Source organism: Aythya ferina (assembly GCF_964211825.1).
Source record: "Aythya ferina genome assembly, chromosome: 25".
NCBI classification, from domain to species: Eukaryota; Metazoa; Chordata; class Aves; order Anseriformes; family Anatidae; genus Aythya; species Aythya ferina.
This window is the reverse complement of record NC_140323.1, coordinates 397,467-419,342: the sequence shown is the minus strand read 5'-3', so window position 1 is coordinate 419,342 and position 21,876 is coordinate 397,467. Positions and strand designations below refer to the sequence as shown.

At 46.5% G+C, this 21,876-nt stretch overlaps 1 protein-coding gene across 1 annotated transcript; it reads right to left on the bottom strand.

The window, feature by feature from the left end:
• Positions 1 to 1,448: 1,448 nt before the first annotated feature.
• Positions 1,449 to 20,979, bottom strand: PTPN22 (protein tyrosine phosphatase non-receptor type 22). The gene is made up of 21 exons (XM_084497705.1): positions 20,779 to 20,979; positions 16,815 to 16,923; positions 15,921 to 15,997; positions 14,931 to 15,026; positions 14,488 to 14,526; positions 13,944 to 14,015; positions 13,797 to 13,856; positions 13,244 to 13,386; positions 12,702 to 12,768; positions 11,755 to 11,832; positions 11,086 to 11,178; positions 9,740 to 9,816; positions 8,168 to 8,892; positions 7,172 to 7,282; positions 6,894 to 7,024; positions 6,332 to 6,359; positions 5,842 to 5,922; positions 5,420 to 5,523; positions 4,740 to 4,770; positions 3,937 to 4,014; positions 1,449 to 3,097 (listed from the first exon to the last, which is right to left on the bottom strand). Exons 1-21 carry the CDS (start codon positions 20,863 to 20,865, stop codon positions 3,033 to 3,035), a joined length of 2,352 nt encoding a protein of 783 aa, XP_084353831.1. The 5' UTR covers positions 20,866 to 20,979; the 3' UTR covers positions 1,449 to 3,032.
• Between the last annotated feature and the right edge of the window lie 897 nt (positions 20,980 to 21,876).

Genomic DNA, 21,876 nt, shown 5'->3' with positions numbered 1-21,876 from the left:
TGTGAGCAGGCTGCTCTCTGCTGACAGATTTAAGCTCCCTTTGCCAGCCATCTGGCAGCATCTGCATCTCGGAGACTGCAAACTGCTCGTGCACCAAGCTTCAGCTCCTGCTGCACGCAAACTGATGTGCTCTGCGCTTTGCCCGAAGATGCTGTGAGCTCTCCCATCCATCTTCCTCCCCTTCCTCCTGCCTGTGCTCTGCGGGAAGATCTGCTGGAACCCTGGTGGGTGCGAGCCTCTCCTTTGTGCTGGTGTGGGCACTGCAATGTTCTGGCAGTCTGCACAGTTCAGTTGGCTTTTCTGTTTGGGTGGATGAAAAAATAGGTCCTATTTTGTGCATTAAGGCTTGCTTTCAGCTGCTGCGTGCTGCTGACGGGCCCGTTGCAACTGGGAAGAAGTCACTCAGCACCTTCCCTTGCTGAGCCCGAGGCATTTCAGACTTGGGAGCACGTGAGCGCTGGCCGAGCACTGTGAGCACAGGGTTCCCTGCTCGGTTTTCCCACCTCCTTTTTGTGCCATTCAGCCGGCTGACGGCTGAGGCACCTTCTGTTGCTCTGCTTGTGCAGACTGGAAGGACTCTCGTGCAGTAGTGAGTGAAAACCTGTTCTGGCTGCGTGACCAAGGTACTTGTAAATGGTCCTCCTGAATGCTGTTGGCACTCGGTGCTTTTTACTTCTCCCATCTGGGTATAAATCAATTCAGTAAACTGAGTGCAGCTTGATGTCAGCGGGTCTTACTGACTCGGAAACTTCACTCAGTTACACCACATTTAAATGATGCACTGAAGCAGACAGCTTTATTAAACAGCCTCTAATGCATGAACATAAATTGAATGCATAACTGTGCATGGGAGCAAGCTCTTAACATCTGTCAAGGACGGGGAAAATACAGTATCCCATGGAACCTAACTTCAGTGATACCCAAAGCTTGGGGAGCTGCCAGCATCCTTTCAAACTCTAGGGAGATGCCCACAGCATTCAGCACAGCAGCACCTCGCATCCCAATCCTGAAATAACAGCAAAGCTCCTGTTTTAGTTAGCTCTGAAGGCCTGGAGCACTGCAGTCCTGCTCTGGGCGCTGCAGAAGAATCCTTTTGTGCTTCATGTGTGAGCGCAGAGTTCCCCCTTCTCTGCTGCCTTAGCTGTCTGCAGTGGTCAGCAGGCAGAGAGCTGGTCCTCGCCCCATCAGGCTGCCTGCTCTCAGACCCTAAGAAGAGCAGGCAGTAGTGTTTGTTTTTTGTTGTTGTTGTTGTTTTTTTTTTTTTTTTTTTTTTTGAAAGATTCCCCTTTATTCCCCTGTCTACCTTGCTGATGCAGGGCTTGCTTTCCCCTTCTCCGTCTTTGCAGCATATCGCTTGTGGCAGCAGCTCTGAACCTCGTTCTCTTCACCCTAGTGACTTGGCTTCTCACAGGTCTAATTTGGCCATGGCTCTGTGTTTTTTGTTGTGTTTTGTTTTTTAAATAAAAAAACAAACAAACAAAACACCAAACAATCATATCTCACACCCACGTACTGAAGTCTCAGCCCGGGGACTTCTGGAGTATCCTCTGCTGCTCATTTGATTTCTCTGCCTAATGTTGAGGAATAGATACGAGATTTCCTTCCATTAACACGTAAGCTTTTACATATATATATATATAATATATGAAACTACCAGTCTTTTGTGTGTCGCATTGCTATTTAGTTCCCCAGGAAAGGATTTGTTCCCAAGGAAGAATCTACTGCTCGTGGTCTCCTGTAAGATGTAGAGACCTGGAGGTGATGAAGAGCTGCCGTGCTGCTGGGACTGGTGGTGCCTGTGTAATTTAAGGTGGGGTGAACAGATCAGGGAAGAATCTAACTTAAAATTTCAGAATATTGATGGACAAAAACTTTTCCCACCGGTTGCACTCAAATGCATGCCTACCATACAGCTGACTGCAAGCGAAAAATCCTGGTTTACTCTTTTTATTCAAGGAAAAAGACTGTCTTAATTATTTATAGTTCCTATAACTGAATTGACAGATGTCAACCTAACTGATAAATTATATTTCGTTAAATAAAGATGACATTTATTTATGTGCACTGTGGTGTCTTTCCTAAAGTCTCTTTGCAAGGTTAAAAGTTTCCCTTGTGTTTTGCAGCTTGTTCGTGCTTATTGTTCATGCTTATATGTGCTTAGATGTTCTTGCGTCATTCGATCAGGAACCTTGCAGGGATCGGCTGCAGCGGGGGCTTCTTGAGAAAGAACTTCTTCACGATGAGGGTGATGGAGCATTGGAACAGGCTGCCTAGGGAGGTTGTGGAGTCTCCTTCTCTGGAGATATTCAAGGCCTGTCTGGACGCCTACCTGGGTAGTCTGCTCTGAGGAGGGGAGCAGGACTGGGGACCAGGACCCATCAACATCTGCGACTTGTCAACCAAAAATCTAGAAAAAAATACCTGGACTCGCTCAGATGGAAAAATGAAACATTCAATTAACTGACAGATAAATTCTTCCTAAAATTTGAGATGTTAATTCTCTGTTCATTCAACTAAAGTAAACGTGTAAGGAAATGCCAGTGTTTGATGACAATAAAACTACACGTGATCGCAGTTACACAGATACCATGTCGGCAGGATCTCCAGCTTCTTGTTTTGATTTGGTCCGGTCTGCGCTGGGACCAAACTGGATGTCCCTCCATTCAACAGTCCTCACTGGAATCTGTTCCACTGTACAGTGTTTTGTTTCGGAAAGCTTAAATACATTATTTTGAAGTGAATAGGTTCCAAAACACAATAAAAACATCACTATTTAATATAAAATATCTATTCCCAGTTTTAATTTTCATTCTGTTATAAATTAACGGAAAGTGCCTCGTTGCTTGTGTTTACCTGTTCTTCTTTACCCTAAAACTTCAGTTCATGAAGAATGTGCAAGTAGTGCGTCATCTGCAATACATCATGCAATACCTTTTGATGTATTTATTTTGATGGAAACCTTACTGGGATGAGCACTCAAGGCATATCAGAAGGTATTCACGAATCTGTAACACCAAATCTGTAAAATTTATCTAAATATTCCATGCCGGTGGTGGATTTCTTGGTCCTTTCGGTTTTGAAAATCGACTTGCAAAGCCTGGAAAGAAATTGTGTATTGTTTTTTGTTTGTTTGTTTGTTTTAATAGTGCAAATTCAGTATGTTATAGATGTTGATCATGTAATTCCCTAAAATAATATGGTATTTGAAAATACTTGCAATTTCAGCTTTCCCAAAATTTAAGATACAGTCAACCTGAAGCAACAGCCTGTAGTTGTAAGTCAACAAAACTATACGAATACAGTCTATCATTGTACATATCCACACCTACTCCCACTACAACATGAATATCAAGAATATAACTAGATTTTATGCCTAGTCTGACAGAAGACTTCTCTAAAGTAAAAGAATTTAAAATGGAAAACAGTGTTTCTCCTCCACCATATTATACAACATTAGACAGCAGCCCAATGGAAATGGTACCGCTTTGTATTTGTCTTCTGCTGTCTCTGCTGCTACATGAAGGCTAAGGCTTCTCTCACACTGGGAAATATTTTTCAGAACAGGTTTCGGGGTCTGTGTTTTCCACCCTACCTGTTCCTTAAACAGATCATGAATAAAGCCATAAATGTTTAAAAAGTAATAAGTGTTATTTATAATTTTGCAGTAAGATGGCAGCACAGTTTTGCACAAATCCAAAGATGTATTTCTTGTGCATGTTCTACAGATAGAATGTTAAATAACTGCTGCAATAACAGATGAAAAGTGTTTAGAAGTACAGACAGGATGCCGGTACATCAAATTATGTAGGCATGAAACAGTTTCATGCTATTTTGGGGTATCACTTCATTTGAGAGTTAACATGCAGCCTGGTACCTGCACTTAGACTTTCAAAAAACGGGTACCTCCTATTCCAAAATGCAAAGATAAAAACATACCAAAATTAAGGAAAGAGCTCAGATGGTTTGACGGAGCAGATTCTGATGGTTTTGTCAGTGAAGATGGACTACAGATGCCTAGAAATACAAAATTATACTGACACAGTGACCATCGTAATTCCCTGAAAAACTAGGTTTCTACGCATCCATGGGAAAACACATACTTCCACACATACAACCACACTTGGCCCAGATGTTATTTCAGTATAAGATGAAGATAAGTACTTTCCACACTGCCAGAGCTTGAAAGCCACACAGTTTTAACGATATTATTTGCTCATAGCAGGGAGCGAATGTACTACTGCAATACAATCCACTGGGAAAATGTTGGCTCAGAAGTGCTTTAAACAGTTTTTAGCAGTCCTATTTTCAAGATAAGCATTTAATTTTAGATCAAAGGAAACTTCATGAGAAACTCATTCTTTTTGCTCCACATAGGGCAAAATCCAGGATGGGGCTTAAGTTGATCATATTCCCCACAACATCTCTTTCCCCCATTTTGAAAGTATTTGTCCCACTGGTTTGAATGACCTGAAGAATCTGTAACTTGTATACACTGGAACTGCCCCTCAGGTAACCTAAGGGCACAGCAGCATCATTACTCTACTCCTAAAAACACTATTACTGTCCAGATCAGGTGGCACTCAACTAGCACGTGCCGTTGTAAATGTTCTATGCCAAAGTAAGCAGATATACAGGGAGTTTCACATTTGACAAGTTCGGGTGCTTGAAAAATTCCAGTTATATCTTTATATATTTGCTTAAAGCCATCAGGAAGATGCACATTAGTCTAAAAGACTTACTTTTTCTCACGTTTTTCAGTATTTTCAAACTCTGAAAAAAAAAAAAAAAGTAGCAGATTCTTGAAAAAAAAAGTAGCAAGCAATTGTAGCAGCTACTATGATAAATGTATTTCACTAATAAATACACATAAATCACATCTCATGAAAAGCTTCGTGTCTAGCATCTGAGACAGAACTTCAGATTTCTGCCTTTCACATTGTCTCTGGCATTTTTCTAACTAACAGTAAAGCCCCCAGTTTTTATTATTCTTGCTGTTTTCCTCAAATGCTTTTCTGTTCAACCATACCATCCCAAAGTACAATTGCTTATGAGCATAATTAACTAGAGCCATGGTGACGAACAGAGTCTGTCCTACATGGGAATTCAGACTCCACTCAAGCAAATTTTTCCAAGAGGAATTAGTACTTGGGTGAAGAGAATGCTGAGGCATAAACATTCACACAGGCGTGACAGTGTTCCTACTGCATGCTAGTTCTGTCTACAGTTCTACAACAGAATATTTTTGATAGCCTTGTTTCTGTGCCCAAAATAGAAGAGAATGGTCTCAAAGCATGTTATTTTCTCAAGGTTAGCAGTAAGAAAGTAACAATAGCTATAGCCAGAATGATCTCTTCTCACCCTCTCCTTTTTCTCTAACAATTACGTGATTTTTTAAAATTATTTTTATTTATTTTTTTACCTTGCTTCTCCTAAAGCATTTCACAGGCTCTTTTGATGATGCTTCAGAAGCATTGCTCCTCAAACCCGGAGAATTAGTAGAGTTTCTTGGAGCAGGCTGTATACCTGGGAACATATATCAGAACATTTCCAGTGGTGATTAATGAATCCTCTTGCTTTTTTTCTAAGTGCTTTGTTGCTGCTTATTGTTTCCTCTAATGCAACAACTGCAGAAATTTCTAACAGGTTCCCTGGTTACATTTACTTCTTTTAGTAAAAAAGAACCTGACTTACTTACTTACTTACTTGCCTGCTGAACTCTCCTACATTTAAGTCCATTGGTAATATTATGAATAAGTTGGCCACTATCACCTCAGATATCTACAAGATTGGGTGTAAGTATAGAATCTCAGTTACGTGTTGAGAAAATAACTCGTCACTTACTTGCTGTATCAGCAAGAACAAACGACTCTGGGGTTCTTTCAGGAAGCGGGGGAGGAGAGTTAGAGCGATCCCGGTTTGTCTCTGAGAAAGCAAAGACAGAAGGTTTGGATAACTGCCTTTAAAAACATATATCTGTTCACCAAGAGGGCCACAGCTCTCTAACCTGCACATCTCCATTGTCTCAAAGGAAACAACACACAGTAAAAGGATGTGACAAACCTTAGCCTGAGGAGATAGCAGGGAAAATTATCATAAAGGTATCCATGTACAGAGTGGTGCAGTGGACGGTTAGGAAACATAAAACTACCAGTGCATTTGGTTGCAAAACTGTTTATATCTATGTAGTTGCAGAAGTATTTAGCAACACAGGATTTCTGTTGGACTGAGCAAAGATCTTAGAGACATTCATTAAATCTGGAAAAATTAAAGCAAGTTTGGTTAAAAGCAGACCTGATGTTAAAGAAAGTTTATCTCAACATCAAACCTTTACCTGATCGTGAGCTCCGAAGCTTCATACTCTGGAAACAAAAAAAACAAGGAAAGTATTTGAAATTCCACATAACTAAATGTGGTTGTCTTGCACTCAAGGAAGGCTTAGAGGATGAGGAAATGATGTTACATGCAAACACCCTCCCCCACACACCTCCATGCTCATGTAATGGAAAACAGACTTACACCTTATTGTTTCACTTTACAAAGCCGTAAGTCACCTATGGGATGATCAAAAGATGCCTAACTTTTGTTTTGCTCCTGTCTGTCCCACAGGGTGTTGTGAACCTCAGTGGACCACTAACTTCCCGTGTTCATTATCTTTCTTTAAAATAGGGATGATATTTGTACTACCTTGTATGGGATTTAGCAAAAAAGAAATAAAGTTTGGAGCAAACTAACTAATGTTTATAAGGAGGAACCTTACTGAGACCATATCTTCCTTCCAGTCCTGGACCCTGAAATAATTTATGGAGAAAATAGACAACTAGGGTCTTTCTCACAGATGGGAACATGATAAGGAAATTAGTAGGATGAGAAGAGATAAGAAGTCCCTTATTTACCTTACATGGTCTCAGTCTCACAGTGTCGTTAAACACATCTGAGTGAGACTCACCACTCCACTCCAAAGAGGTTCCAATATTTTTATTTCTGGCTGGAAGCTGAAAATCAGAAGTGGCTAGGGGAAATTCTCCTAGAAACAATTAAGCACAAGAGAGGTCATTTCTCATCCCAGGCAGCCAGAGCAAAGGCACTGCCATGTGCTGTGATCCCACAGAAAGGTGAGAAGGGTGGGGTCCTCACAGCAGGTGTCAGTCACTGCTCTGTTAAATGCACTTACCTGATTCACTAGCCACAATGAAGGACTCCGGGGTTCGCTCAGGCAGGGGTGGAGGATCATCATCATCTGGCAGGGGCAGGATGTCTAACTGAGGAGATGTGGTCAGGTTACCTGCATGGCACAATACAACAGGAGAACTACAGACCTCTGCAAAGACACTGAGAACCGACTGCTCCAACCCAGCTGCACACCAGAGATTATGGTAAACATAAGTAAACTGTACCTAAAATCCAGCCAGTCCTCAGCACCAACTGCTGATGGGTACATGCCCCAGGCACACACTCCCAGCAGCATTAACAAGAACCCCCTATTGCACAGGGGAAGATTACCCGTGTACCCCAGCACACAGACAATCCCTCAGCTGGTCGTATCACTGCTGCTTGGCTTGTACTGCATCTCCTGTGACATTCCCAATGTTTGTAGCATCTAGGTAACCAGAACATTCATGACACCGCATCCTGATGGGCCTGAGCAGGACAGAGCTGAGCAGTGCCAAAGGTGCAGACAGCAAAATGTCTGACCAGACCAGACCCAAACTGGGAAGGTGATTTTAAGGTGACAGATCTAGGCAGACACTAACACTGAAGTTGTGGTTCTCTCAGTCTCGAGGGGATGCCAGCATCCCCCTGCATGGCTCTTGTCAGAAAGGAGTGGTTTTTGGCCTTGGTTCCTCAAAGAAAACCACTTCTGGGAGCTTTCTGCTCAGATTGCCCTGCTCTAAGAATTGGTTAGCATCGGTCCTTGCCTCTCCATGAGAGCTGTACCAAGGTGACACAGCAGTATAACGTGAACCCCAGAATCCTGCTGTTCTAAAAGCATCATCTGTTTTTATGGGAAATATGTAAGGTGGGATGAAACTGCGTGAGGCCCTCCCCAGCTAGTCCCCAGCAGGTGGCTGAAGGGCAGCCAGGGCCCTGCTGGATGCCAAAGGACTGCGCTCGCCACCCCTGCCAGTTCCCGACGCCCGCAGGAGCCAGCAGCTCCAGCAGCACTCACTCAGCGGGGACGTCCTCCCGGCACTGGGGTGGTGAATGTGGGGGGATGCAGGCCTGGGCGGTGGGGAGCTGGCCACCATGCAAGGAGGGCCTTGTGTGTCCTGCCCCGCTGCCAGCACTGGGGATGGCGGGTCCTCTGGGGAGAGCGAAGAGAAGTAGGGGTCCTCCGCCGAGCAGAAGAAATGGTAAGGACATTGCCCACAGTTCCTGTGGCCTGCGGGGGCTTCCGCTACTCGGCTTGAGTGGTTCAGCTCAACAGGGGAATATCTGTCCTGCTGCTTCTCCTGGAAGCTTGAGTAAGAGGCATTTGGTGACTGAGAACTGGAAATGGGCTCCACATCGCCTCCATCGCAAGCCCAGGTTTCTCCCTGCTGCTCCAGCACAAAGGGGGTCGATGTGGTCCGTGTCAGAGGTGCTTTGCCATGAGCCCCTTTCTTGCCTGCTCTCTGCGGCTCCAGGTCCGCAAGCAGCTGCCCAGAGGACCTGCTGCTGAACTCCAAACTGTGGTGTTTCTGGAGAGCTTCCCTTGTGCCCCACATCTCGGCAGCAGCTGCATTCCTGCTGTTGCTGAAGTTCAGAGTGCCAAAGGAGATGGCTGGTCTGATGGGAGGGACTCTACCCCCAGAGCTGCCGTGCTCTCCCTTGGCAGACAAGGACGCCAGCGATGCTTCGTTTTGTACCACTGGAGAAAAATGTTGATGCACATTCTGGTCCTCTTGCCCTGAGCTGCAGTAAAGCACAGCAGCGTGAAGTCAGAGACGTCAAGTGCTCAGGAATCTCAGTTAGCCTACTAACAAGGTCCCACAACATTGTCCCTAAGAGCAGGTACATTGCCCAGGATCACAGAGCCTGGTTTAGTCTCAAGCAATGAACATGGTAAAGGACTATACACCCTGGTGCCCTATTTGGACACCATTAGATGGTGAACAGAGGAAGCCCCTTTACACAGGTAAATGGCTCAGTGCAGACTATCTTCAAAAATAAAATTATTTACAGAAAGTGCACACATGAAAACCAAAACACGTCCACAGAAGGATCTCACCACCCTTTGAAGCTGCCTGTAGTCTGGAAGATGGGCTCCTCAGGCTCCCCACAGCTAGGCAGGAGGCTCTTGTGTGGCAAATGCAGGGGAAGGATGGGCACCCGCTAGGAACACCCTGCAGGGTGCATGGCTCCAGGTAGAGCACAGAGATGAACCAGCACAGGGGTGTTTCATCTCCACATTCATTAGCCTTTTTTTTTATGCTGCCCTGGATGTGTTTTAAGTTTGTATATGAAACACTCTAAGTACAACTTGAAACAGACAGAAGGGCAAAAGAGAGGGACAGGTATTGGCATGCAGGGAAGAGGTTAAGATTCAGTCTCAGAGACACATTAGTAAGAAGAGCAGGAATTACATTAGGGACAAATGAGAGAGAAAAAGTGGGACTCAAGGGAGGCTGCAGAGATTGCTGACAATTGAAATGCCAGCTTTAAACAGAACTGTGTCACAAAATACACATTTCATGTATTCCTGAAATAGCATGGGTGATTGAAAATACTAGCCTATGGGATACTTGTGCTGTGACCTTACCAGGTTAGTAAACTCAGAGTACAAATATCTTCAACTGAAGGCAGAAGTGGCTTGGGTACAGGATGCCTGGTTTGAATCTAGTGAAAGAAAAGGTCAGTAAACAACAGAGTAAGGAAGAAGAATGCAAAGAACACAAACATGCTATTTCAGGAGATGGAATTCCTGACAACTACTTTTAATTATTAATGGAGTTTGGGAATGACAAACACCAACTTGAAAACACCAGTTTGGAGCTGAAAACTGAGGATAGGTCCTCCTGAACTGCTCTTTCTGTTCACACCTTTCTGAAATAAGATTACTAAGGGCCAAATGAGAGTCCAGCCGTGCCAAACACCTGCAAAACAGCCTAAGAGAGCTCTGACTTCAGGACCCCGCTCAGACATTCAGCATGGCTGTGCAGTCACTGGTTTCATTTGTGACACTTTGGCGCACGACCATCCCCCATGCTCTGCGAGGTGCTTTCAAAGGGCAGTGAGGTTTAGCAAGGGGTTGGCCAGGAGCTACAAAACCACATCCGGATTTGAACCGTTTTCTGCATTTTGTGTCATTCTAGTCTTGCATCTCCTTTGCTTACAAACTATCCACAACACATACAGAAGGCACTTTCCAGCTATTTTCTCACTGATCTCTAGTGAGTACTATGGCAAAACTGAGGCAGAGTCCCACTGCGGGATCCACAACTGTGGATGTTTCAGATGTTCCTGTTAATGTAACTGTATACCAGGAACATGTTGTTCTTCCTCAAAGGTGTGTGAGATTTGAAAGACTTTGACATGGGTTTTTACAAGATGTTTCAGCCCACTCTCCCCCACAGACAGTCTGTGATGCTAATTATCTCACTCTGTTGCTTGCAAGCACTCCGTGAAATCAGGTTTCATGAGCACATCCACGTGAAAATCAGCCACTGCTGGAGAAGGTTGAAAATATTCCATTCACTCATTACATTAATGATGGTTTTGAGACAGAAGAAAGTTTAGCTCTCACTTGAGGCCAACTCTTGTGGTAAGTGTTGTGTGATCAAGGAAACAGATGGATTCTCATGGTTAACTTGAAAAGAGTCTCAGTTCGGGCTGGGGCCCTGTCTCTGTAACTTTAATACACTTCCTTGCAGAGTATATAGAAATGAGTTAATGCATTTGTATAAATGAAATAGCAGGAAAGATACTTAGGGCCACACAAGCACCTCCACAAATTGGAGGCTTCTGTTACAATGCAATTATGAATAAATAGGGCAAAAAGGTGATTCATTCCAGGTCTACAGAGGAAACCTCTGCAGTAGGAATCTAGGTTAGAGCTGGCGTGCCTGAGCCTGCAAGAGGCAGTATGTTTGTCCTGGTGACCTTTACCTGTGAAGCAGCAGAATCTTCCTGGGCATCAAGTGCTTTAATCTGCCTTTTGAAGAGTTCAATAACAGCATCATAGACCAGCTTGTACTGCTCCTGCATCACGGAGAAATAAAACAGACATGAGAGCCAGCACTCACACTGCTTGTAAATGGCCATCTATTACGCAAATCAAACATCAGCCCCCTTATAGAAGCTGCGACTTTGCGGTCTGTTGGTAGGACAAGTTATCAGAAGTAGAAGCTGTAGTTTCCAAAGGGTTGAGACTGAAGTATTTGTTTTGTTGTCAGCTACACAAACAACACTGTTCTGCACTAAGCTTCCTCTTCATTCTGTCTCAGCCGAGAGGAGTTCTTGCTTTATTTCCTGGATAGACACTTGTTTCACAGCATGAGCATTCAATAAATGAGTCTGCAAGCACTAAGCTATTCCAGCTGTCTACAAGGAAATAGTCAGAAATTAATTTCTGCAAAATGATTCTTCTGCTCAGAAAAGGGACCTTACAGAACATCTACACGCCTAGTTCCCAGCAGTGCAACCATTTTTTTCTTCCTTACTGCAAGCCCTCCTGAGGAACTGTTGAGGTTTCAGTACTGAGTTAACAGTACCGAACGTTAAGAAGTATTAACAGAAATATTAACAATGCCAGTTGTTAAAATTTCCTGAGCGTACCTTGGTCTGCACTATTGAAGGCCTTTGTGTGCGCATCTCCTGGATCAGACTAAAAATACTGAAGTTCACTGGAACAATCTTGCAAGAAATGGAAGAGATGAAAAATTAAAGGCAGGTTATTCCAAGAGGCTTCCACGTTGTGGTGCAGTTTAGAAGAGTGTCCCAGATTCAGACCTGCTACTGCAAGAGTCTTTAACAAAGGACCTGCTTATCAAGCCACCTTTAAGAACTGTCTTGCCTCCTCCCTCCTGCCTTGCACTCCAAGAAAATACCCTTTTTTATAACATTGGTAACAGCTTGGAATATCATGAAGGACAAGATTCTGATTTGATGGATCAGGGGATTCAGGATTACTGTGATAAAGGAAATAACCACTTTACAGAATCTCAGCAATCTGGCACAAGGCTAGGGATTACTTACTGTTAAAGCATACAAACATACATTTTTAATGAAGAGTCAGAAGAAAGCAAGGTGTTAACTTGAAAACCCTGGATTTCTGATACTAAAGTGTGGAGAGACAAATATAGGCAGTAACCTTGTATTGAAGACAGAAGGCCAGCACCAGGGTTAGCCCAGTGATCTTAAGACCAAGACAGGGAGGAGAGAGAGCAGGGAGGTCTTCAGCCTGTTTGCACAGCCCAGGCTGCATCAGGGCTATTTACACCGGGATGCAGAGGGAGGGAGTGCAGCACCAACAGCAGGCAGCACACGGGTGGTGCAGAGCCTGAGCAGAGGAGCAACACGAACAGGCTGTCAGGTATCAGCAGTTTGGCCAGTTGGGCTACAGGGAGTTTTCATTCACAGTTATTATCTGAAATACACCTGCGCGCAGTCAGAGAGAGGTAGAGCTGGGAGGAAGGGGAGGAAGAAGGCGAGGGAGAGAGTCAGGGAATCGCACTGTGCTACACACACGCCGTTTGAGCATGCGCGGTGGGACTGACACCTACTCCGTCCTTCAGCAGCTTCTGGGTGTAGTCGATTGCACAGATGACTCCTGTTCTCCCACAGCCAGCACTGCAATGAGAGTCACAGCAGGGTTGCTAGTAGAGGGTAGCGGTGGGCACGCTGCATTCTCCAGCAAGAATATTTCAAAAACCCCACAGCCTTGCATCCCACACCTTGGACAGTGCAGGCTCACACAATGGCCCTCCCGCTCCTGGTGGCAGCTCCACCTGGCTGCACATAAACTTCCACCTGACAACAGCTCTGCTGCAGGCAAGAGGGCACAACTCCTCGGCCTCCCACATCCTCCTCCTGTGGTGACCAGGAGTGCACAGTGTTCTTGGTCTCAGCTGTAGCTGCTATCACTGGCCTGCTGTCACCTATCTCCTCTCCTGCTCTCCAGCCATACCAGTGGCTCAGAGGACACGTTTGTCCTTAGGACTTCCTAGGAGAGGATGGAGACTCCAGTCCTGCACGGGCTGTGCCACCCACCCCCACGGCGCTCAGCAAGCAGGAAGGCAGGGAGGAGCCGGGAGCGCTCACCTACCTGCAGTGGATGCAGATGGGAATGCTGTCGTCTGGCTGGTAGCAGCGAACCTCACAGATGAGCTCCAGAATGGGGTTGATGGAAGAGGGAACATCATGGTCTGGCCAGTTTTGATAGTGGAATTGGTGGACGGTGCGGATTTCCTGCAAGAGGAGAAAAGTGCTGACAGGAGACCGAATTAACTGTCAGCACAGCAAGAGCAAGCTGATGTGCCACAGCCATCTCTAATTCCTGCTGTGCTGGCAGGCAAAGGCTGCAGGTTAGCGCTGCGCTTTGTGGCTGTTCATGCTGCAAAGGACACCTGGCCACTTTATGATGTGCTTGATATTACCAGTTAACCTCGCTTACCCAGAATCTAATTAGCCACAACTAATAAACAGCTTCAGAAACTGAACTTTAATTATTTTTTTACTTTCTTAATTCCTTCAGCTGCTTCTGAATCCAAAATAGCATTCTGAGGAGTGTAAAATTTGCTCCAAAATGCACCATATTTTAATATTGATATAACAAACCTAACCAAGATTCTTTTCCTGCCTCTGCCTTTCCTACTTACTTCATTCAGGGTCACTTTTAGAGTCCTGATCACATATTCATTTTTCTTTTCTTCAGCTTCCTGCAGAACAATAAATTAGGGTCATGCTTTCTGCAGATGACAAGTTTCCAGTGCACGTGATGAGGTGCTAATGGCAGCTATACTCACACAGGCAATGGAGAAGGGCCCACACCGCAGGGAGGACTCACCCAGGTCTGCCCAGTACCGCTCACATTTTTTCTGTTGCAAGAAGCAGATGTCGGGTTATTTCCTGCTGCCTGTCTGCAGCATCTCCTGTCTTTGCCCAGAAAATCTCATGCCAGGAGGCCCGGCTCTTGCTGCTGACCAGTCTCTACCCTTCCCTTCCCTCGAGTCATCGGGACAGGACTGGGGCCATGATGCTCTCACCCACAGCTGACCCGTGCTTGTTCCCGGCTGCCAGCACCACGTCTCTGGGTGCAGCTTCGCACTGGGCTTTATGGCAAGGGGGGGGGACGACGGGTGCTGGGGTGTTTGTGTCTGGCTTGTTCTCCCCTGCCAAAGAGGCCAGTTCCACTACCAGAAATGGATTAAGAATTTGCTGCAGGAGACTCAAGAAACAGTCTGTATCAAATGGAAACTCACTGTCCCTAACGAGATTTTATAAAAATCTGCATCTCTCTGCCCTGTCCTGTCACTGTCATAGCAGGGCGATCTCTGCTATGTTACTCACCTTTCCCATTTCAAACTCCATACAAGCCATGATCACGATCTGCAAAAAAACAAGGTTCACTAGAAAAGCCTGGAGGAAAGATTCTGTTCCAGGAAGAAAAATCAAACTGATCATTTCGTGATACTTATCAGCAATGAGGAAGTTACTTGGACTGTCTTCCCCAAAGTCCCACAGAATTATGCAAATCAAGCCCAGGACATCACCCACAGCCCAGCTGCGAGGACCTTCCCCCTTGGAGCCCAAAAGCAGAGTCACAAGCAGCGGTCTCAGCGTGTGTGAGGGAAAGGCTCACAGGAAGGATGCAGGTCACACAGAAATCTGAGTACCACCCAGATACTACTGCCGCCTCTTTAGCCACAACTGAGTCCTAGCTGGTTTTACAGACAGCTTTTATTTACTAAAACAAAACAAGCAACAACAAGATGTACAAATCTGCACCTTACCAGGACTTCATACTCCCAGATCATCCTCCAGAAGTCAATGACAGTAGTGGAGAGAGGACCCTGGGTTGCAATGTATGCTCTTGGCCCATAGACGCCCTAAAACAGCATTCAGATCAGATATGAAGTCATTTTTGCATAGTTCCCCAAAGGAAATAAAAATCATCCCTCTTTCTGAATACTACTTCTACCCAATGAGCCCAATAAGGACTTAGGAGGGCTTTTATGTAGTCAAATTTTAGGCACCTGAATTAAATTTAGTAACTAGAAACCAAGGTGTGAAAACTTCTCAAAGGCAAAGCCAAGGCCGGGGAACTGGGCTTGGGGCGAGATCTGCTCCCGGGGCCCCCCGTGCCTCGCAGTGCGTTCGGGAGAGCCTATAGGTACTGCCCGACGGCAGAGTGCAGCCTGGCGCTCCTGTGGCCGCTGGCCAAAGAGAGAACTATGATCCCCTGTGAAGGTCTGTCCACCTGCAGACACGCTGCGCAGAGCCCTCACAGCAGTGGAGAGCGAAGAAAACCTTCCATCTATCAGAGAAGGGCTCTGGGCGCAGCGAGTCCCAGCTCCATGGAGCTCCTGAAGGGCCGCTGAGCCCGCAGTGACCTGCCCTGCTGCTCGCCGCTGCAGCGCGTCTCAGCGGTGCTGCCGTGCAGGGCTTCCTGCCCGCCTGCTGGTTTCAGGCTCTGGCCATGGGCAATTTTGCACCATCGCCCAGCAGAGGCAGGAAGCGGGGGCTGCAAGCCACAAACTGTTCCACCCCCAGTCCCGGCACACGCGTGACCCCTGCCCTGCCGGCTGGTGCCTCTGTACTGCAAGAGGGGTTCTGAGGGGCTTGCTGACGGCGGGCGGCTTCTGTAGCTCAGGTGTCCTCATGCCCAGCACAGGAACTGCCGCAGGCACAGGGCCTGCTCCTCCTGGCACAAGTCAACCAGGCAGCTCTAGCAGCTGCTGCAAACACCATTGCACTGCAAAAGACAATGAAGGAAGCAATACCTTGATGAAGTTGGCATTGATATAATGAGAATCTGCATCCGATGTGATCAGGGACAGCTCCACTCTGCTGTGGTCAACTGCAGGCACAAAAGCAGGAGAAGCAGCAGCAACAGTTAGTGTTAATCCCTCTTGGCAGTTGGGCCCCTCAAGCTGCAGCATGAGGTGCCCTGGGGGAGCACACGCATCAGAGAGCTCTTCTCCAGAGCCGACAAGCGGCTGTGCAAGCAGCCAGAGCCTCCTCCAGCACTGGCAAAAGCCCTGCGCAGAGCTGCCACTGCCTGCATGCATGCAGCAGAGCAGCACGCTCTCTTTCAGAGCTGGCAAGAGCTGCAGCTGCTGCCAATACCACGGGGCAAGACTGTCCTTTAGTACAGAGCAAGCCAAACCTAGAATTGCCCTGCACTTGGTCTTACTAAGATCTGTGGGGATAGGTTTCTTTTCAAGCTAGAATGGATGGAAGGGACAGTCTGCTCTGACCCCAGGACAGAATTTGCTTTGGCGCTTCCAGCACCAAGCAATGACAAACCACAGCAGTTCCTGCCTCTGGCCTGCTTTGTACACCATGGAGATGTCCTTGTCCAAAGCCATCCTCTGCAAGGTCTTGGTTGCAATGCTACCCAGAAAGCTTGCAAGGATTATCAGTAGAGGATGTGTTTCCTACTGAACTGACATTCTTCTTTCTCTAGGAAATACATGCCAAAGTCTTCCAGAGCATGCTTTGGAACAGTCAGAAACAAAGCCTTAAATCTGAGCAGCTGAACTCAAAGCCAGGAGACAGCCAGTGACATGTTCACAAGCAAGCAGCCATGCGGGCAGATACTGGAGGAAGAGGGCAAAGTCAAGCTAGCAAAAAAAAGAAAGGCTGAATAGCAACATTTGCCATTTCCAACCTACAGGGTAAGATGTCTTTGTATCTGTTCTTCTTGATGTTCTCTGGGTGCTCAGATGCTGCTGTAGGGTAGATTTTATCCGATCTGTATTTTGTTGACTGCCTTTTCAGCTTCTGTGATAGAAGAATGGAACAAGTTACAGCAGATGTGCTACATACAACACGCTACTAGAGAGCATGTGTGAAGGTCTCTAGGGGTCAGGCTCACCACCACAAAGTAAGATCTGCACCATTAATTCTTTCCTGAGTGGCTTTTCTCAGGGTACTCAAAGCAAGAATAGAGACAGAAGCCACCGAAGAGCTTCAGCACAGACTTCTGAAGAATGGAAAGTGTGTGCTGAGGCAGTGCCCACAAGAGGCTCAGGCATGTAGGCTTCTGAAGTGAGATGATGCATTTATATAGCACATAAAGCATCACGCTCGGCAGCAGGTGAGACACGGGAATCTTTCTCAGTATAAATGGCACCCAGATAAGAGGATTAACAATATTAAACTACTTCTAATAAATGACATCAGAAGGGACAGATAAATTAATTGATTTTTCTCACTTTTCTAAAGATGCTCCTATCTGTGGCTGCAAACAGGAATGCTCCAATAAAAGGGGCACGAGAAATCAGAGCACAGTAATATATATGCTGATGAGAAAAAAAGGAGGAGGAGTCCTAGGAGAGGCCCACAGAAATACAATCTCTAGTCTCTTTCATTTCCAGGGTAAAGCTGCTGCACTCCTGGAGTGTTCAAGCATATTTTTCCTTGTAAAGTGTAGAATTTTATTTCAATGACATCAGCCCCAAGTAACAAACACTGTGAACAACCATTGGCTTTGAAAGCACCATTCCTGCTGTATTCTTTCTTTCATAATTTATTGTCTACCTGGCCACTTTTCTTACCAACAAGGGGTGGTTTTGATTTAAAACAAAAGGCCATTTCTCTAATTAGTATCTCTGTGGTCAGACACTCCAGAGGGCAAGTCTCTCACTTTCCACCACCCTGGAGCCACGCCACTACAGACCTTCTCTCAGATGTTGTTGTTGCAGTCCAGAAAACTGGGCTAATGAAGGAAAACCCTCAGCACCCCACGCCTTTACAAAGGAAATCTCTACAGGGGTGAGAAGCAGAGGGAAGGGACCATTGGCACACCTGAGCTGCAAGGTGATGGAACGTCTTGTGCCTTGCACGTATTTCGTGGTCACCCACGTGAATTTTAACAGGAAGTGGAAACAGTGGTTCAGCTGCTCTGCCCAGACAGCAAAGGAAAAACACGCTGGTCTCAGGGTTGCTGAGCCAAAATAGCTCAGTGGTCAAATGGATTGGTGCTGTGGAGATGGCCGTGCCCTGCTGATGGTGCAGGCAGCACCGTCTCAGGGCGTTGGAGGCAGTGAGCTCTAACACGGCAGCACATGAGGAGTGGTGGGAGTTCAGGGCACTGATTTTTGGGTGCTCAGCATACACCGCCTCAGGGGTCAGCCTGCCAGCAACCTTTGCACTGGGGCTCACACACGCTTGTATTCCAGTTCTCCCAAAAGCTCCCACCCCGTTTTGGGGATGCTGTCCCCTGTCCTTAATGCCAGACACAGTAAGCAGCTGTGGGAGAGTTGCAGAGCTCCTTGCCTGCTCTGGATGAGCGACCGCCAGGACGTGACACCTGGCAGTGCCCACGTGCATGAAGCTGCAGAACAATGATATTTGCCGTAAGGCCGTGTCAGGCGATGAAGGGCTGCATGGCTCTGCTTGTTTGATCAAGCCATGCTGCCCCTGCGCGATACTGCAGACGAGAGGTATAAACAGCAACACGCATCTCATTTCCACGGTATTTCTGTGCACAGAAATATAGGTTCAGTTCTATGCCAGTCACTGGTTTTTAGTATTAAACTGGAGTTTTTAAAAGGTCAGAATGAGTAAGGAAGAAGGCACAGGAGGCCTTGGACAGTCCACATGTCCAGTCTTTATTAATCGAGAACACGGGGCATGTACTGTGTGGCAGAAGGTGTGGGAGCTGGCAAGCAGCAGGATGCTTTTTGCAGACTGCACATCCCTGCAACCTGCTGGTTCCTCAGGTGTTTGTTTGCGTCCTCCCTCTCCTCATTCAAGTGCCACCCCATCTTCAGGGGCAGGCTTCAAATTGAAGGAGCTGGAATCACTCAGCACTGGGGCCAGTCCTCTCATAGCTACAGCTCTGAATCTCCTTACTCCTGCCCCTGCATAAACTGATATAAAAATGATTGGGAAATGACTATATATGACAAAGCAAGTGAGAGCAGCGTGGATCAAACTCTGGCTGTGAGACTGCATGAACAGAAAAAGGAGACTCAAACAACAAAAAAACTCTGTCATTTACAGTAACACCACCACAGTTTGCATGTGCATGTTCTTGTTCACACAACGAGAGAGGAAACAGTAGGGTGGAGAAATAACATTGAGCATTTTGACCAAGCCTGGGAACACGAGCCGTCTCAGTTGTCTGTTAAGGCATCTGCACTTCCAAAAGCGGCCTGTAGCTCAGGCCGTTTGGGGAAGATTTCTTCCCAGGCCTAGAGGAAACGTTGCCCTGACCACTTCTACAAGTTGTTCTTGTCAGAAAATTAGCTGTACACTTGGCTGCTGGAACTAGCACGTGGACCCAGGCTCACCACCCCTGCTGCCTCACATGGCACAGAACAGCCCCAGCCCCAGTAAGGGGGAAATTCAGCAGCTTGTGACAGCACTTTGTTCCATGGAACAACAGACTGTTACTGCAGGCTCAGATTAATCACTTCCCTCTGACCCAGACACCTGGAAGTCAAGTGCTAAGCTTTTCCCAAGCGTTTGAAGTGCAAATCTTCACTGGTGTGGCAGAGCAGGGCTGGATCTCATGGGGACTGCCGAGTAACCCCCGCCTTCCCCAGGGCTCGCTGCCTGATGCAGCCCCTGTCTGGTGGGGTGGCTGGGTGGCAGTGCTTATTCTGGTGTTTGAGACATCTCAGATTTACCTTTCCCTGTGTATTCAGAAGCTGATCAATGCCAGAGAGGCTGCTAGAACAGCCTTCCTCCAGCTAATACATCAGCAGCTGTCACCAGCTATCAGGTCTTTCTGGGAGGCTGTGGATTGCCATCTAAGCTGCACCTCTGCCACTTAAACAAATCGAAAGTTGGCAGAGGCTTTACAGATTGGGGCACTGCACAGACCTCCACCAGACACTGCAGAACACTGGGGAAGGTGGGAGCCATCAGCAATTTTTGCTAGTTTTGCCTTTCCGAAAGAAGAAATTTATCTCCTGGAAGAGCCAGGAGCACCGACAGCCAGAGGAGCATGGGCACTCCTTCCAAGTGGCTGCTGGAGCCCTTCCACATAACCCGGCACAGCGCTGGAGGCTGCAGAAGCAGCCGACGCAGCTGCTCAGGTCACTGCCTCCCTCACGCCTTGGCCAAGGTGCCAGATGTCCACGGGACTCAGAACCACCTCAGGCCCTCAGGTCATTTATCTGGACACCTGTTCCTTACTCTGCAGGGTGGCATGGGGGGTAGGATGGGTGGTTTCTAGTGAAATAAGAAGAGAAACAAAATATCTCAGGCAGCACATCGAGATTCCCAACAGGAACACACACCTCACAGATGTAACCTGTGGCAATGGCAGAAGAGGCAGCAAGCAGCTCTGTCTCTGTGTTCCTTACTATGCCCCCGTTTAGTACCAGGGCAAAGTGAAACCATATCTTAACAAATGTATTTGCTAAGGAGAAAACAGGAAGCACTTGGTTAATTATTTAAAAAAAAAAAAAAAAAGTTTTACTTTGAATGCAAACCATTAAATCACTCTTCTACCCTTACGCCTTTTTATTTTCACTCTAGTTAGCTCCTGCATCTCTTTCTGCTGCAAAATTTATAGAAAATCTAATAATCACATGCAAATTATGTCCCTGTTTGGGGAGAGGCAACCGAGCAGTTCCCTTTAAAATCAATTGAAACACAGAACTCTGCCTTAAGCAAACTTACCAAAAACTCCTCTACAAATGCTTCTTGGTCGAGCTTCTTGCTTTGGGTCCTTTCCAGATTTTGCAGCAGAATTTCCCTTTGGTCCATGTTGCAAGAGAGAGCGAGACTGGCCTGCCGAACCCGGGAACGGACATGTCAAGTGCATGTCATAGCGGAAAGCACCAGCCCGGAGAGCTCTCGCTGCAGGCTGTGGTTTACTGACTTCATCACAAGTCTTAAAGGAAATTAGTACGTAACAGATATCGTGGCCAAATAACAAAACAAAACACACAGCCCTGGGCCTTAGCACCTCCTTTTAAAACCACACATGCTCCACGTGTGCCTCATGGAGAGGCTGAGCCCTGGAGTCAGAGCCTCTGTGCGCACCGTGTGTCAGAGAGGGTCGGAAGTCAGAGACTGGTGCCCGGTACCCTGACACCCGACCCCTCAGGCTGATGAGAATCCCCTGGAGTCTCACGAGCAGCCAATGGGATCAGATCATCTTTGCCAAGATAGTTGTCCAAGGTGTAGCATGCTCCAGGTCACAAGCCTTCCTCGTCCTGCATTGGTGCAAATGGACAGTTTTCCTCATGCCCAGGCTGTAGCCTGCTTTTCTGGGATCGGCTCAACTGCAGAATATCGATCCAGGATCGTCTAATCATTTTTACAAAAGATTTAAATAAAGCTGCTTTACAGCTGTGTGAGTAAAACATCAGACTTTGTAAAACTGCCTAAATTTGGCATAAGAAAAATAGCATCAAATTTATCTTTCTGGTCCTTTTGCATTAGCAGCCAGAAGTGAAACACTGCATGCTTGCTCCATGAAGCCCAACGGCACTGGAACATGCTTACACATTCCCTCTTGTCACCTGGATTCAGACAATAACTGTCAGGTACGCAGAGCAAAGAGATCAGGAACCAGGAAGCAAAACGGACAGATTCAGATGGAAAACCTGCTTCAGGCACCCCCATCACTTAACTTCGGCACACTTGGTGAAAAGCATTCCATGTGCTGGTTCAGAGTCCAGCGCTGAGATTTGTGCCCCTTTCATGGGAAGAACAAGCATTGGATACCGAGTAATTAGATTGAGTATTTCTCTCCCTATTGAGGAAAAATAG

What these genes read in the sequence shown, in the direction of transcription:
- PTPN22 (XM_084497705.1), bottom strand. Translation starts at nt 20,865, where the DNA reads ATGGACCAAAGGGAAATTCTGCTGCAAAATCTGGAAAGGACCCAAAGC. An exon ending in TAAAAGTGACCCTGAATGAA is followed by an intron (nt 13,387 to 13,796) that starts GTAAGTAGGAAA and finishes CTCCTCTTGCAG; the next exon opens with GAAATCCGCACCGTCCACCA. An exon ending in AATGCTTTAGGAGAAGCAAG is followed by an intron (nt 4,771 to 5,419) that starts GTAAAAAAATAA and finishes TTTTTTTTTCAG; the next exon opens with AGTTTGAAAATACTGAAAAA.